General features: G+C 37.7%; 1 protein-coding gene across 1 annotated transcript in view; it reads left to right on the top strand.

Moving 5' to 3' along the window:
- The window catches only part of MCC (MCC regulator of WNT signaling pathway), a gene marked incomplete at its 5' end in the record, with an annotated part of 425,634 nt that overhangs the window by 55,560 nt on the left and 355,617 nt on the right, over positions 1-14,457 (top strand). Inside the window, one exon of the mRNA XM_082455726.1 lies at positions 11,899-12,146. Within this exon, the coding sequence (XP_082311852.1) occupies positions 11,899-12,146 (248 nt within the window). The remainder of the gene's footprint in view (positions 1-11,898; positions 12,147-14,457) is intronic.

Below are 14,457 nucleotides of genomic sequence, written 5' to 3'. Positions count from 1 at the left end.
GGATAATATCTCTTAAAGTTATTATGAGGCTTAAATGAAATAATATTTCTAAAGCACCTAGCACAGCCCCTGAATCATAGGTACTCTGAATGAGTATTTTTCCCCAGGAATGGCAGAGACTTCTTTTTAAGAAGCTTTTACACATCACTGTGAAGGTAGGCTGAATCTTGCTTAATAAAGAATGTTAATTTACTGATTAAAATAATAATCCAAGGGCAAACACATTAAATATTTTCTCCCACTGGACTATCGGTGGGAAAAGCCAAATTGAGAGACTGCCAAAAGAATGAAGAGTAAGGGTATTAGGAGTCACATGTAAAAGAATTATAGAATAAAAGAGCTTTTAAAAAATATGTAAAAGTAGTATTTTACTTGCTTGTAGATGCTTTCTTCTTGAGTATTGGCTTTTAGTCACTCTTGACGTTTCACCTGGAGAAGGGGAAACCATCATGTCATTGATTAATCTTGGCTATTCATTATTACAGTGAACTCTCAGGAAGTTCAGGCTAAACATCAGAAAGAATTACTATTACGATAACTCAAATCTAAGAAGACAAAGCTAGCGCTTCCTCTAGGGAATATATGCATCCCTCCACCTGCGTTCTAAAGTCTGATAAATCTTTCAACCGATGTTTTTTCATCAGTGGATAGTGTATTGGACATGAATTTGAATCTGGTCAGATTTCCTTAATCAAAAAGTGGGGGAAAAAAAAAAGTGGGGATTTTTGTGTGTGCTGTGAATAAGAGTGAACCCCAAACTCGAAAATCAGCTGCAAAGAAAACTAACAGTTTTATGACATAATGGCTTTTCTATATTCAGACTTTTTATATATCCAGTTTTGTCATTCCTTCTTTACCTAGAAATAATAACTGACATTTGTAACAATTTCCTTGCTTGACTGATACTATTGCCCGAAGCCTTTGAGGGTATTGTTCTTTATTTTATTTTCCCAGTGCTATCCCATGGGACTGTCTGTGATGATGGAAGTGTTCTATGACTGTTCTGTGCAGTGTGGTAGCCGCTAGCCACATGTGGCTATTGAGCTAGTATAACTGAGGAAATGAATTTTTAATCATATTTAATTTTAGTTAATTTCAATGTAAACTTAAATAGCCACCTGTGTGTATTGACTACCATTTTTTTTAAATATAAACTTATTTTATTTATTTATTTATTTTTGGCTGCGTTGGGTCTTCGTTGCTGCACGCGGGCTTTCTCTAGTTGCGGCGAGCAGGGGCTACTCTTAATTGCTGTGTGCGGGCTTCTCATTGCGGTGGCTTCTCTTGTTGCAGAGCACAGCTCTAGGCTCCTGGGCTTCAGTCATTGCGGCATGAGGGCTCAGTAGTTGTGGCTCGCGGGCTCTAGAGCGCAGGCTCAGTAGTTGTGGCGCACGGGCTTAGTTGCTCCATGGCATGTGGGATCTTCCCAGACCAGGGCTCGAACCCGTGTCCCCTGCATTGGCAGGTGGATTCTCAACCACTGCGCCACCAGGGAAGTCCTTGACTACCATTTTGAACAGCGCAACTCAAGACTGTAAATATTAATTCACAAGAGTTAAAATAGGTTTCAACATAGACAATATTGAGAAAGTTGGTAATGGGAAATTCTGGCTTTCCAAAGAACTTATATCTCAAATATTCCATTAGGAGTGAAATTTCAAAAGGAAAATCTTTATAATATAAATTGGATGACAAAGTGTGTCTTCTTTCAATCTTGACTTTTGTTTTGTCTTTCCTATTTTTCTGTATTTTTTCAAGTTGGTAACCTCAACCCAAAGCATTTTTTTCAGATATAAAAATTAGGCCAACAGCTTTATAATTTCTAGTAGTATGTTTTATGAGAAAGAGAGAGAAGAAACAAGGAAACAGAGAGAATTAGCCAGCCAAGATATTCTTCCTTAGGCTAACGTGCTTAGTGCTTTAAGAGGGAGGGTCCAAGACGATTTCTGTTAATTCCTTAGGATGCATGTCGTATGGCATTTGGTTTGTTTAGGTAATGTCACCAATTTTATCTTTCCTTCATGGCTTTTCATGTTCTCTTCCCATGAGTTTGCAGATGACAGCTAACCTTTTTAAAAGTAAATATTGAATATTTTTAGAGGCTGGGCTGCATTTACCCACAGCAATGTCTCTTTGCTTTCCCTTTTTAAAATCAAAATACTCTTTTAAATTGTAGAATGTAATGTTTATGCCCCTAAAAAATGTTGTCTGTTGATTAACTGAAGATTATATTTGCCAATTTGCCTTCTTTGTGTATAAAATTTCAATTAACTGGAATATTTCTGGGGCTTCTGGCTGACTGAAAGCAAATGAAAAACTTATTCATACATTCATCGTTTGTTTACTGATCGCCTGTTTTGTGCCAGGTACTGTTTTTGGTATCGGGAATACAAGAGTGAACAAAAGAGACAAAATGCTCCATCCTCATGGAGCTTAAATGCTAGAGGAGGAATCGTTTTGTTTCCGCCTCTGTAGATAACTTTTCTAAAACATCTCTTTCTTTTCATCTTACTAGTATGTAACTTATCAACATCCAGTGTGTTTCTTTGGTTGGTTGGTTTTAAATTAAGATTTTTCAGTTGCCTCAAAGCTCTCGTCCCTTCAGACTGTTGGTGTAGAAGTTCTACTCTGAATCACTTAGGAAACCTTTTAACAAATATTGATGCTGCCCCCTCCTCCCCATCCTGATTTAGTTTGTCAGCAATGGAGCCTGAGCATCAGTATGTTTTAATCACCCCAGGTGAACATCATGTGGTGTCAGAGTTGAGTACCATTAGCATAGAAGGCTTAGATTACTAGCTTGAAGGGTACAGAGCCTCTCATATATACTAGAAGAGATTTTAAAACCTTATGATATGGGGACTTCCCTGGCAGTCGGGTGGTTGGGACTTCGCCTTCCAGTGCAGGGGGTGTGGGTTCAATCCCTGGTCAGGGAGCTGGGATCCCACATGCCTCGAGGCCAAAAAAACAAAACATAAAACAGAAGCAATATTGTAACAAATTCAATAAAGACTTTAAAAATGGTCCACATCAAAAAAATCTTTAAAAAAAAACCCCAATGATATCAACTTGTTTTGTTTTCATTTGTGATTATAAACTGGGGTTTGCCAGATGCAAAGAAGAAATGGGATTGAAGGTTCTCATTAACTTCTCTCCCCACCTCTTTTACTTCAAATCTAACATTTTATTTACCCACTTATTTATTTAACAGCTATTTGTATGCCAGGTGTTAGGGATTCAAAGATGAACAAAGAATGAACCCTCTCCTCTAAGAATTTACAGTCTAGTACAGAAGTTTGCAACTTCTTTTAAATAAAAGGCCATATAGTAAAGATTTTTGGTTTTATAGGCCATATAGTCTCTGTCACAAGTATTCAACTCAACTGTCGTAGTGGGAAAGTAACCATAGACAATACATAGACAAATGGGTATGCCGGGTTCCAATAAACTGGACTTACAAAAGCAGGCAATGGTCTGGATTTGGTTGTAGCTTTTAGTTCCCAGTCTCTGGTCTAGTAGAAGAGAGAAAAAAATAAGTCAATAATTACTGTGCAGTGGGGCAAGTGATCAAAGCAAGCACAGGTGACTTAGTAACACAGAGAAGGGGCATCAAATTAAACTGGGATTTACCTGAGATATTTAGGGAAGATTTCTGAAAGAGATACTATTCAAGTGAATTATAAGCATGGGCTGGCATTTGGAGAAAGATAAAGAGAGAATTTTCCAAGCAGAGGGCTAAATATATACAAAGTATGGGCATGTAAAACAACAATGCCTCTTATGGAACCTAAAAGAAATTCAGTGGGCTAGGATGCAGGTTGCCTACTTTAGCAGGAGAGTGAGGCTAGAGAGATAGGGCCTTAGCTATGAAGTGAGAAACATGGGTATGAAGCTGAAAGTCTTGAGGGGAACAAAGAAAGGATTTTAAGCAGGGAAAAATAACATGTCGCCTACCAGTTGGAAAGAGGGAGAGCCAGTAGGAGACCATTATAGTAATTCAAGTGGAAAATGATGAGGGTGATAAAAATGATCAGAATGGGATGGATATGAGAGCCATTTAGAACAACAGACACTATTTTTGATGTCTGATTGCAGGGGGAACAAATGAGAAGGAAGCAACTTAGAAAATTTCTAGACTTCTGCTGTGGGTGACCAGTGGTGTAATTTATGTAGAGAGGAGGAATCAACTTGTAAAGGGATACAAAATGATGAATTCAGTTTAGGACTTTGAGTTCAAGATAAATGTATGACACTGCAGTGTAGCTATACAGTCAAAATGGATTACTACTTAACTGGAGAGGGAGATTTGGGAGTCAATGTTCCTAGTGATAGATAAAGCCATAAATTTAGATTAGATCAGCTATGGAGGGTCTATAAAGTGAGAAAATAGAAAGGACAAGGCCTTGGGTAACATGGATATTTAAGGACAAGAACTCTGAAGGAGCAGTCATGTAGAGGTGGGAAACTAGAAGACAGGGCTGTTACGGAGGCTAATGAAGGAAGCAGATTCAAGGAAAAGGCAGCCGTCAGTACTGAGTGCTGAAGACAAGGAAAGAAATGTGTCTCTGGGAATGTGTGGTATAAATGCCTTTGCAGAAAAGAAAGTGAGACCATAGAGATGGGGAATTTGATTCTGCTCTCCAGAAAAGTATCTGAAGCGTGGGTAGCTGAAACACTGCTGGTGGGGCTAAAAATTGGTGGATGTTTCTCAAGGGGTGTTTGAAAAACTGGATTGAGAGATTAGACTGTTTAACAATGAGTAATTCCACTTTTAGAAAATCATACCAGGAAATAATCAGATGCTCTATAGCCTGTAAGGATGAACAGTGTCATTTTGGATCATCTAATTTGGTCAACTCCACAAGACATGTCCTACAAGTGCTTACTGATATGAATGACATTGCTCATTTTAAATGTTTTATCCTTCAACCGTAGCCTCAGACCAAATTTGTTTTAAGTTGCCTTTCATACATTAGATTTTTTTTATTAAGACAGATTTTAAATATTGAAAACTACAAAGTGTATAGTAAACACACATGTATCCATACCCAGATTGAAAAGATGTAGACACTGTGTCATATTTGCCTATGATTTTTTAATATAACATTGTAAATGCATGTTAAAACCCCTTTATACCCTTCCCCAGTCCTATTCCCCTCTCTCCCTCACCACTTCATGGTTGATGTTTTTGCTTCCTGACTTTGTTTTTATTATTCATATATAATTTATAGTGTTTTTTGGTATATTTTTAAACTTTAGATAAATACTATCCTGTCATTCATGTTATTCTTGAGGTTTTTACTCACTGCTGTTTTTGAGATTTATTAATTATGATATATTACAAATGTATTTCTTCTGAAAACTCTGTTCATATTTCATTAGCTGACGATTCCTCAATTTACGTATCCACTAGCTCAGGCCCTGGCACACAGTAAGCATCCGATGCATGTTTGCTGTTCTTATTACCATGATTATTAATACTAACCTTTTTCCAAATCTTTGCTCTTACAGATATTGTGCATATCTCCTTCCATCCCTGCATAAGTTTCTTTAACATATATAACTAAAAGTGATATTTCTGGTTGAAGGGTGTGCATTTTTTTTAAATGTTGCCAAAATTCTTTCTAAAGAAGTGGTACCAGTTTTTGTTTTCCGCCAGCACCGCATGAAAGTTTCTGCTTCTTTGTCAACATTTGGTATCGTCAGACTAACATTTTTGCCCATCCTATACATATTAAAATGGTATCCCATTGTTTGCTTGAATTTGCATTTTCCTTATGTTTATCGAGGTTGAGAATATTTCCACATCTTTGTTGTTTCCACATCTTTGCCATTTTTTGTTAATTTTCTGTTCTTATCATTTGCCCATTTTTCAACTGGGTTGTTATCTTTTTCTTATTACATTGTAGGAATTTGTTGTATATTAAAATACTAATCTTTTGTCTGTTATAGCTCAGATTAAATTAATGACTTATTTGATTTTTTAAACCTGAAAACATTACGTTTATCAGAATAATTCATGCATGTGGTAAAATAAAATAAAATAAAATAAAATGGTACAGAAGGGCACATGACAAGACACAAGTCTCTTGCCCCATCCACCTCTCAATGCCCAAGCTCACTCCCCAGGTACAGTTTTTTACCACTTGTGCTCTTAGTTCTGTTGATGATTTTTTTCCATAATGTGCTTATACCATTGTGTAAGTATCCTGATTTATCACCTTTGAACAACATCTATTTGTTCCATGCTCTGAAAGGTAAGGTAGCCCCAGTGTTGGCAGCCCCAATTCTCATTCTCATCATGCAGCATACTAGCCAGCTTCTACCATCTCTTTACTATCTTTCTGAATTTTGTTGAAGTCCTTCAGATCGATCAACTATTCTCCTTTTAACGATAAGTTTGTTTGCTTATTTAGTTGTTTGTTTTGGTCTTCACTTTAGATCAGATAAACTCAGAAGCAATTGTGAAAGGCAAATGCATTTGCTCCCTCCAACAATTATACTCAGAAATTATCAGCTGTAGCCCAGAAGCCTGTTTTTTAATGACTTATTTATGATTTTTCACACTTTGAATATTTATGGAACTGAAGTTAGTAAATTACATTTTTGTGTGACTCAGATTGAACAATTAGAGAGGCAAAATGAACTTTTAGACTTGTTTTGAGTTCTTTCATAAGCAGCTATTTCTGGCATACCTATTAGTTCCAAAGGTGTCTCTTAGTTGAGAACTGTGAACGGAAGCATCTAACCCTTCCTCAGAGTAACAATTGCTTTCGCGTAGCCCTCATTCCGACTGGGTTTGGGGTTTAGTATCATTGTGGGGAAGAATAGTGTTTTTCTCTGCGTCTGAGCTTGAGAGACCTAAGCCCATCTTCCCCATGATCGATTCCTGATGTTAGGCTGTGAATTTCCCTGAATGATGAATAGCTTCATTGAATTTTCACTTCCTACTCAATTTCTTTATAAGTTAAAAGGAAAAGAATAGCCAAGAGACCAAAAGGCTTCTACATACAGAAAGTAATAGCTGTGCTCTGTAAAACCTTGCAGTTTTGAGCTACAAGCATCGATCTTCAGTGCTGCCTGGCGATTGGTGTTCTCTGCAGAGCCAAATATTACCTGATTTGACCAGTTCCTCTGCTAAACCGGAATCTATTCCTCATGGTTATATCCTCTGAAGATAAGATATGCATGTATGAACATGAATAAATATGAAACACCTTCTAGAGCAGTTGTAGCAATGATGAAAGGAAAATTTTATTTGGAGGAAATTTATTTATTTAGAGGAAACTTAGAGGAAAAATGGTTTACCGTAATTTTGTGAAATTAGTTAAAATGTTCACTGTGGTTATTGCTGGGTAGAAAGGTAGCATGTAATTTGTATTTTCTTCTTCTTGCTCATCTACATTTTCTAAAATGAATGGGTGTATTTTCTGAAATAACATACAAAAGTTTGTTGGTTTTTATTTTAAAGGCAGGTGCTTTATATGATGATGTTACTACTACTGAAATAGTTCTCCACTGGACTATATTAGTCCTGGACAGCCGCTGCTTATTATGTCTTCCTCTGAGAAACGTTCCTGGCCTAGTGCGGAGAAACTGTCATGTTGCTCTGTCACTAAGGCTACAGGGTTGTTGTTTTTACGGTGCCCATTGGTCATTCATACTCACTGAGCATCCCATGTGCTTCTGCCTTCTGTGGGAAGATACAAAGACAGGTATTGTGGGAAGATATCAGATGAAGTGGGGACCCCCTTCAAAAGAATGATCATGTTTAACTTCTGAGAATTTATAAATCCATCTATCAAAACAAGTGTGATGGAGTTCTGTTGTGTACAGGGTGATGTGCTGCGTGCTGCATGAATCTTAAGGGAGATTGATGCATGGCCTCTGGCTTCCAAGAGCCTGTGGTCAGGTTGGGAAGATAAGACTTGAGTGTGTGAAAATAATTTTTAAAAAAGAGAAAGAGAAATGGAAGTTTAGTACAACAATCTAAAAGTTGTCCCACGGCTGTATATAGTCACTGAATGAATGGTACAGGTGCTAAATGCTAGCAGAAGGAAGAGACCACTTGTGGCCTTGAGTGGGCGACAAGGCCAGCATGAAGCTGGAAGGATTTGAGCTGAAAGTGGAAACTACAAGGCATCATAAGGCATGTGTTCATGAATCCTAGAACGTTAGTTATTTCTGCCACATTCCACTGGTCAAAGCAAGTCACAAGGCCAGCCCAGATTCAAGGTCAGGGAAATAGCCTCCATCTGTTGATGGGAGGAAAGGCAAAGACACAATGCAAAGGGGCGTAGTCACAGGAGTGTGTAATTCATTGCGAGCTGTTTGAAACAGCCCTAGCACAATGGCTGATAGTGAAACTGTGATCAAGTTCTCTGGGCTTGCTCTTATATGTAAAGGAGAGCTTTGGGAATTTTTTTTTTTTTTTTTTTTGGCTGTGTCACTCGGCTTGCGGGATCTTAGTTCCTGTAGTGAAAGCGCAGAGTCCTAACCACTGGACCGCCAGGGAACTCCCTGGAATTTTTTTTCTCTCTCTTGTAACTGTTTTCTCATGTTGATAACAAAATATAATATTATTCTCATCTGTATTTAACATAGTAGAGTAGCACATATATAGATATATGTAGTCTTTCTGGTTTAAGATAAAAGTACTGTTCATTAATGACTTGTTGATTATCAAGCTGTTCCTATTATTGCTGTCCTTATTTGTGTTCAGAGGCCAAAGTTTAAGTATCATTGACATCCAAGGCGGTGTTTGGTAGAATGGAAAGGGCAAGAGCTTTGGAATCAGGCTGATTTGGTTTAGATTCCTGGCTCTGCCACATATTAGCTCTGGGACTCTTTCAGCCATCACATCTTCATCTATAAAATGGGGATAATAGCATTTCCCCCTGCAGGTTTGTTAGTTGTCCTTGCTAGTTCTGTGTTTCTGTACTGAGAAACTTTAGCTTTCATTTAGTTTTTAGAAACTAGCACCGCTGTTTAAAGATTACTGTCTGACTTAATTTAGTAAGATGTAGTGTATTTTCTTTTTGACCTTTTATGAGAGTCTCTCAGTGACCCACACTTTTTAAATAAAAATGCAAAATGATGTATTCTCCTCTGAGTTGACATTTGACATTTCTAGCACACAAATCCTTTTTTGAGCTGCTTTTTGTGGAATGGGGCTTCTCAAGTTTGGACAGGCTTGGGTTTCTCACCAGGGCGCCCAAGTGTAAGTGGGCCACAGGCAGGGAGGAAGGCGAGCCTCTGCGGATAGATTGTTCCACTTAGTGAAGGAGTCAGTTCAGTTCAATATGCATTATTTTCCCCTGAGCAGTTTGTGCTTAATTACTAAAGACTTAATTGTGAAACTGGGGCATTGTTAAAGATTTATGATCAATAATTATAAAATAATCATAATAATGGCTACTATTTATTGAGTACTTAATATGTGCCAGGAACTGTGTTACGTGCTTTACATGCATCATCTCATTTATCCTCAAAACAATCCTAAGAGATAGGTGCTATTATTATCCTCATTTTTAAAACCTATAAAATGACATAGCAATTTATGAAAGTAGTATAGTACATTCTAGAAAGTTACAAATACAGATAGGCAAAAATAAAAACACCATATTCCTACTATTCAGAAAACATTAATGTTAACATCTTATTATGTGAACTTCTGAAATCTAGAGAACTTCTTTATCTCCCACCAAGCCTAATTTTTAAGATTATTGTCTAAAAACATGATAAGGAAATTCTTTTTTTAGATGTAGAACCTGAATATTGGCCCTTTCTTTTTATTTGCATTCCTGTTTTACGAATCATAATCATTCCTATCTTGGATGAATCCAGCTGAATATCAGACAGGTTGTATTCAGCAAAGGGCAAAAAAATTAAACATATGAATAGATCAAAAAATTATTCCAATGTATCAGTTAGCTATTGCTGGGGAACAATCACAAAATCTCATTGGCATAAACAATAAGAATTTATTCTTGATTACATCCCTTTGGGTCAGCTGCAGTGATTCTTATGCTACAGGTCTGAAGGTCAGCTGAAGTGGCTCATTTGGGGGCCCAGGCTAGAGGGTTAATAGCTACCATGGTTTGTTCTTCTCATAATAATGGCAGAAGCAAAAGGGGACAAACCCAGTAGGGGATTAACTAGATAAACACATACATCCCAGAGGCTAAGTTAGATGTCAAGCCTGAAGTTAAAAGGATGGGGAAGAGCATACCTACCATGAGTGTCCCTGGCCCCAAGGCCAAGGCAAGGGTATAGACGTATAACAGTTCTACAGGGAAATGAAAAATTAGGACTAATTTAATCTACCATACTTCCTTCCATATGTGTATATTTATCTATCTACCCGTCCATCTATCTTACAAATAAAAGCATAAATATATACACATAAGCATTGTATACTGTACATATATACACAGACATACAAACAAGATAAGCTAAAACTTGTAGCTGTGTGTCAAAATTCTTTATGAAACACGAAAATGAGATGGCATATGGAAACAAGGTGATCAACTAAAGAAGCTAATGTAATAGACCTGGTATAAACTGAGAAGGTTTTGGAGAGTGTTATGTGTATTGAAAAACATAATAAAGAGTAAATATAGAAGCATTTCAGGGACAGGAACAACAGAAATTTGATGAGAGATTGGATACTAGGGACCAGGATGGGGGGAATTAGGGTTAAAATGGAGTGAATGAGAAGATATTAAAAATATCTACAATTCTGTGAGCCTAGGGAACTTGGGGAATCATACTAGCATTGACCAGAAGGAATTGTGAAGAGTGACTGGAGAAGGGTTGGTCTTTTCATGGTTAGGTTTCAGGTATCAGCAAACATCAAATTGGTCATGGTCTCCAGATGATTGGGTTTGGTGGTGTGTTGAGACAGGAGCACTAATTAACTGTTCTTGTGACCATGGCCCAGTTCCTAATATCTCTTCCAGCTCTTAAATTCATAATCCTTTTACCTTTATTGAGACTTAGAGTTGGAGCAATCTGAACAAAGTATTTTCCCAAAGAGTTTAGAAAGAGAGAAAAGAACAAGATTTATATGTCCAGGGTCAGATGATGTACTCCAGATAAATGTTCTTGGCCAGCACAGTGTTGTTGTTCTTGTTCCTTTTTTATTCTTTTTCTTTCTCTTTCTTTAATTTGAGAACCTGTAGGCTGAATATACTTCTCTAGTCCAGCCACAGACTCCAGCAACCCCTGTTGTCTTAAATCCACCCACTTCACACGTTTACATTAAGTCCTAGACCTGGAAGACATTTGGGATTTTGATCCCTGCTCTAAGGCTTAGGGTTTACTAATTGCTGATGAGAAGGTGGAAAATACTCAAAGAAAATCAGGAAAAACCAGAAGTAGGCGAGCACTGAGTCATGAAAGTTGAGATTAAATAACATTTTAAAGAAGTACTAAAATTAGCTGATTGGTCCAGAAAGCTGAGTCAAGCTTGTTTAAAATCTTTGTTGTTCTTTTACAATTTGACTAGATTTTCAACTCTGCCAAGAGTGGAAACAATATCTTTTCTATGTTCTGAAACTTTATCTTACAGTTAGGTAACAATGCTACCCTCTACAGGTGCTTTGTCAATTTCAAAAGAAAGAAAAGGAGGAAAGGGCATGGACACGGAAAGAAAAAGAGAACAAAGGATTTAAAGTTGCCTCACTGTTCCAAATAATAACAGAGTTCTTGTCTAGAATAACCCAGGTGGAACAATCTTTTTGTACACTTAGCACTTTTCCAGAAGCATGAGAAATGTGGAAATAGGTTTCCTACGTGTGGATGTGTTCAAGAAATACTCTTTTTTTTCATTAACTATTTTCTCTGGCTTAAATGTCTCTCCTAACAAGCCGTTTTTCTGTTCAATCCCTTCTGTAGAAATGACTTGTTGATGGTGTGTCGCCAATTGAATATGGAAGAGTCTGTGGCTGAGATCATGAACCAACTGGGCGCTGATGAAAATGGGAAGATTTCCTTTCAGGATTTTACAAGGTGCCGCATGCAGCTCGTCAGAGAAATTAGGAAGGAAGAAGTAGGCCTTTCTGAGAAGTCAGACAATTTCTGTAAAAAGAAGAAGCTGCGGGACAGAATTGCTTCCTGGCCCACAAGCAGTGACAACAGTTTGGGTAGGTACAACCCCGTGACAGTTGATAATGCACCCCTGTCCCCACTTCGTGACCTTCGTGAGACTGGCCTGCCCAGCCTGCTGCCTGCTTGTCCCCAGGCTGTCCTCTGGACCACACTTGCCCTGGGTGAGCGCTTGCTAATCCCCCAGTTCTGTCCTGTGGCTTCCCAGTTCCTGGTTTACTGCTTTCTTTATTTTAGTTCTTCCATTTCCCAAGTGTAATAATGCACTCAAATAGCTATTGGGGAGGAAGGGCAAACTAGACGGGAAAGGTGGTAATTGCATCAGCAGGCCTCAGAAACTCTTTAGGGACTTCTTCAAAGCTTGGTTCAGATCTGCACAGGGAGGTTTTTAACCATTTCTTTTTTATTTGATGTGTAAAAATGTTTCTACAAACTGTTTTCCTGTTCCTAAGTATTATTGTTTCCTACTAATGCAAGATAAGCAACTAGAAAGAAAAATCTGAAAAATGTTGATAATTACTGAAGCTGAGTGATGGGAACATGGGGTTTATTGTACATATTTTTGAGAACTCAAATATACATATTTTTAGTATGTTTGCAAATTTTCAGAATAAAAAGTTTAAAAGAAAAGATGCATCTTAAAGGGATAGCCTGAACCAAGGGATACAGGAAGTATCTGAATTTTCTGCCTATACTTTAGGGAACTTTTTTTCCTTGGAAATGTCTCCTGGATCTCCCTCTCTGTTTCTTTCTCCGCTCGGTAGATCTAGTGGCAAGAAGCGAAGCTCCATGTTAATTGTCCATCATTTGTTAAATACATACTAATTAGCTTGGATGATTCTGTACTAACACACACACACACACACACACACACACACAGAATGGTGTTCTGGGCAGTGGAATAATTGGGAGCATTATTATTGAGTAATTGAAATAATAAAAATGCCCTCCTATCCCCTATGCCTTGCTATCTTAATGGATTCCATTTTAGCTGCAAATTAGATATCTGGTAATTCATATGCTCTTAGTGCAATATGTAGAAATATTTAATTTTTGAACTAACATTTTTCTGAGTATTAGTGTATGTTCATTATAAAAAAATAAGGAAAAAAAGGCAAGCAGAAGAAAATAAAAATCATCCTTAATATCTTACCACCCAGAAATAACTACTCTTTACATTTCTCCCTCTCTTTCCCATATGGTGTGTGTATGTGCGATTTAATTGTTTCTTACGTATTTTTTCACATACTTTCCATATAATTTTGTATCCTGCAGTTTTTCCTCTGCATTTTCCTCATGCTTTTAAATAGCATTAGAAAGCATGATTTGTAATGGTTGCATCATGTAAAATGGACACTAAGAATTGGTTTATTAAATGAAAGGATGAGTAGAATTCTTTTTGCTAAGCTGTATTTTCTAATTTTTCTGCCAAGAACTTGGACTTCTTCTATAAGTACATAAGCACACACACATATATATATTTGAAGGGTTAAGTAAACTGTGGTATGTCTCAACAATTGAATACCATATAGCCATTAAAGTAATACATAAATGTGTATCAAATGTGTTTACAGAAGGAATACTTGTATGAAAAAAAATTACACTAACTGTTGAAAATTGTATTTTAATGTGTGGTGTTTATAAAATATCTTGAAAGGAACGGTTTTGATGGAATTGCTGCCCACATCTAATTGGTTTGACCATCTCATAAGATTGCCCCAATTAAAGAAAGAGTTGAAAAACAATTCCTTTTTATCCTTTTCTATAACCACATACCCTTAGAGAAAGAAGAGGTAAGTGAGAGGAGGTGAATCATAAAACGTATCATGAACTGAGGAAATGCCAGCACACATAAGACCATTTACCAATTTATCCTGGTAGTTACGGCTTCAGAGGCAGCTTATGTGAGTGGGAATCCTGGTTCTGTCACTTACTGCCTACACAGCACTAGAGAAGTTACTTAATCTCTCTGTATCTCAGTTTCCTCATTAAGTATAACATGAGAACAATTATTGTTATTTGGAGGAATAAAGAAGCTAATATAGGGCTTCTCTGGTGGCGCAGTGGTTAAGAATCTGCCTGCCAATGCCGGGAACACGGGTTTGAGCCCTGGTCCGGGAAGATCCCACATGCCGCAGAGCAACTAAGCCCGTACGCCACAACTACTGAGCGCTCTAGAGCCCACGAGCCACAACCATTGAGCCCGAGTGCCACAACTACTGAAGCCTGCACGCCTGGAGCCCGTGCTCCACAACAAGAGAAGCCACCGCAATGAGAAGCCCACGTGCCGCAATAAAGAGTAGCCCCTGCTCACCGCAACTAGAGAAAGCCTGCACACAGCAACAAAGA

The sequence above is a fragment of the Balaenoptera physalus genome, assembly GCF_965194825.1.
Source record: "Balaenoptera physalus genome assembly, chromosome: 3".
In the NCBI taxonomy this organism is placed as follows: Eukaryota; Metazoa; Chordata; class Mammalia; order Artiodactyla; family Balaenopteridae; genus Balaenoptera; species Balaenoptera physalus.
This window is presented reverse-complemented; position numbering and strand designations above follow the sequence as displayed.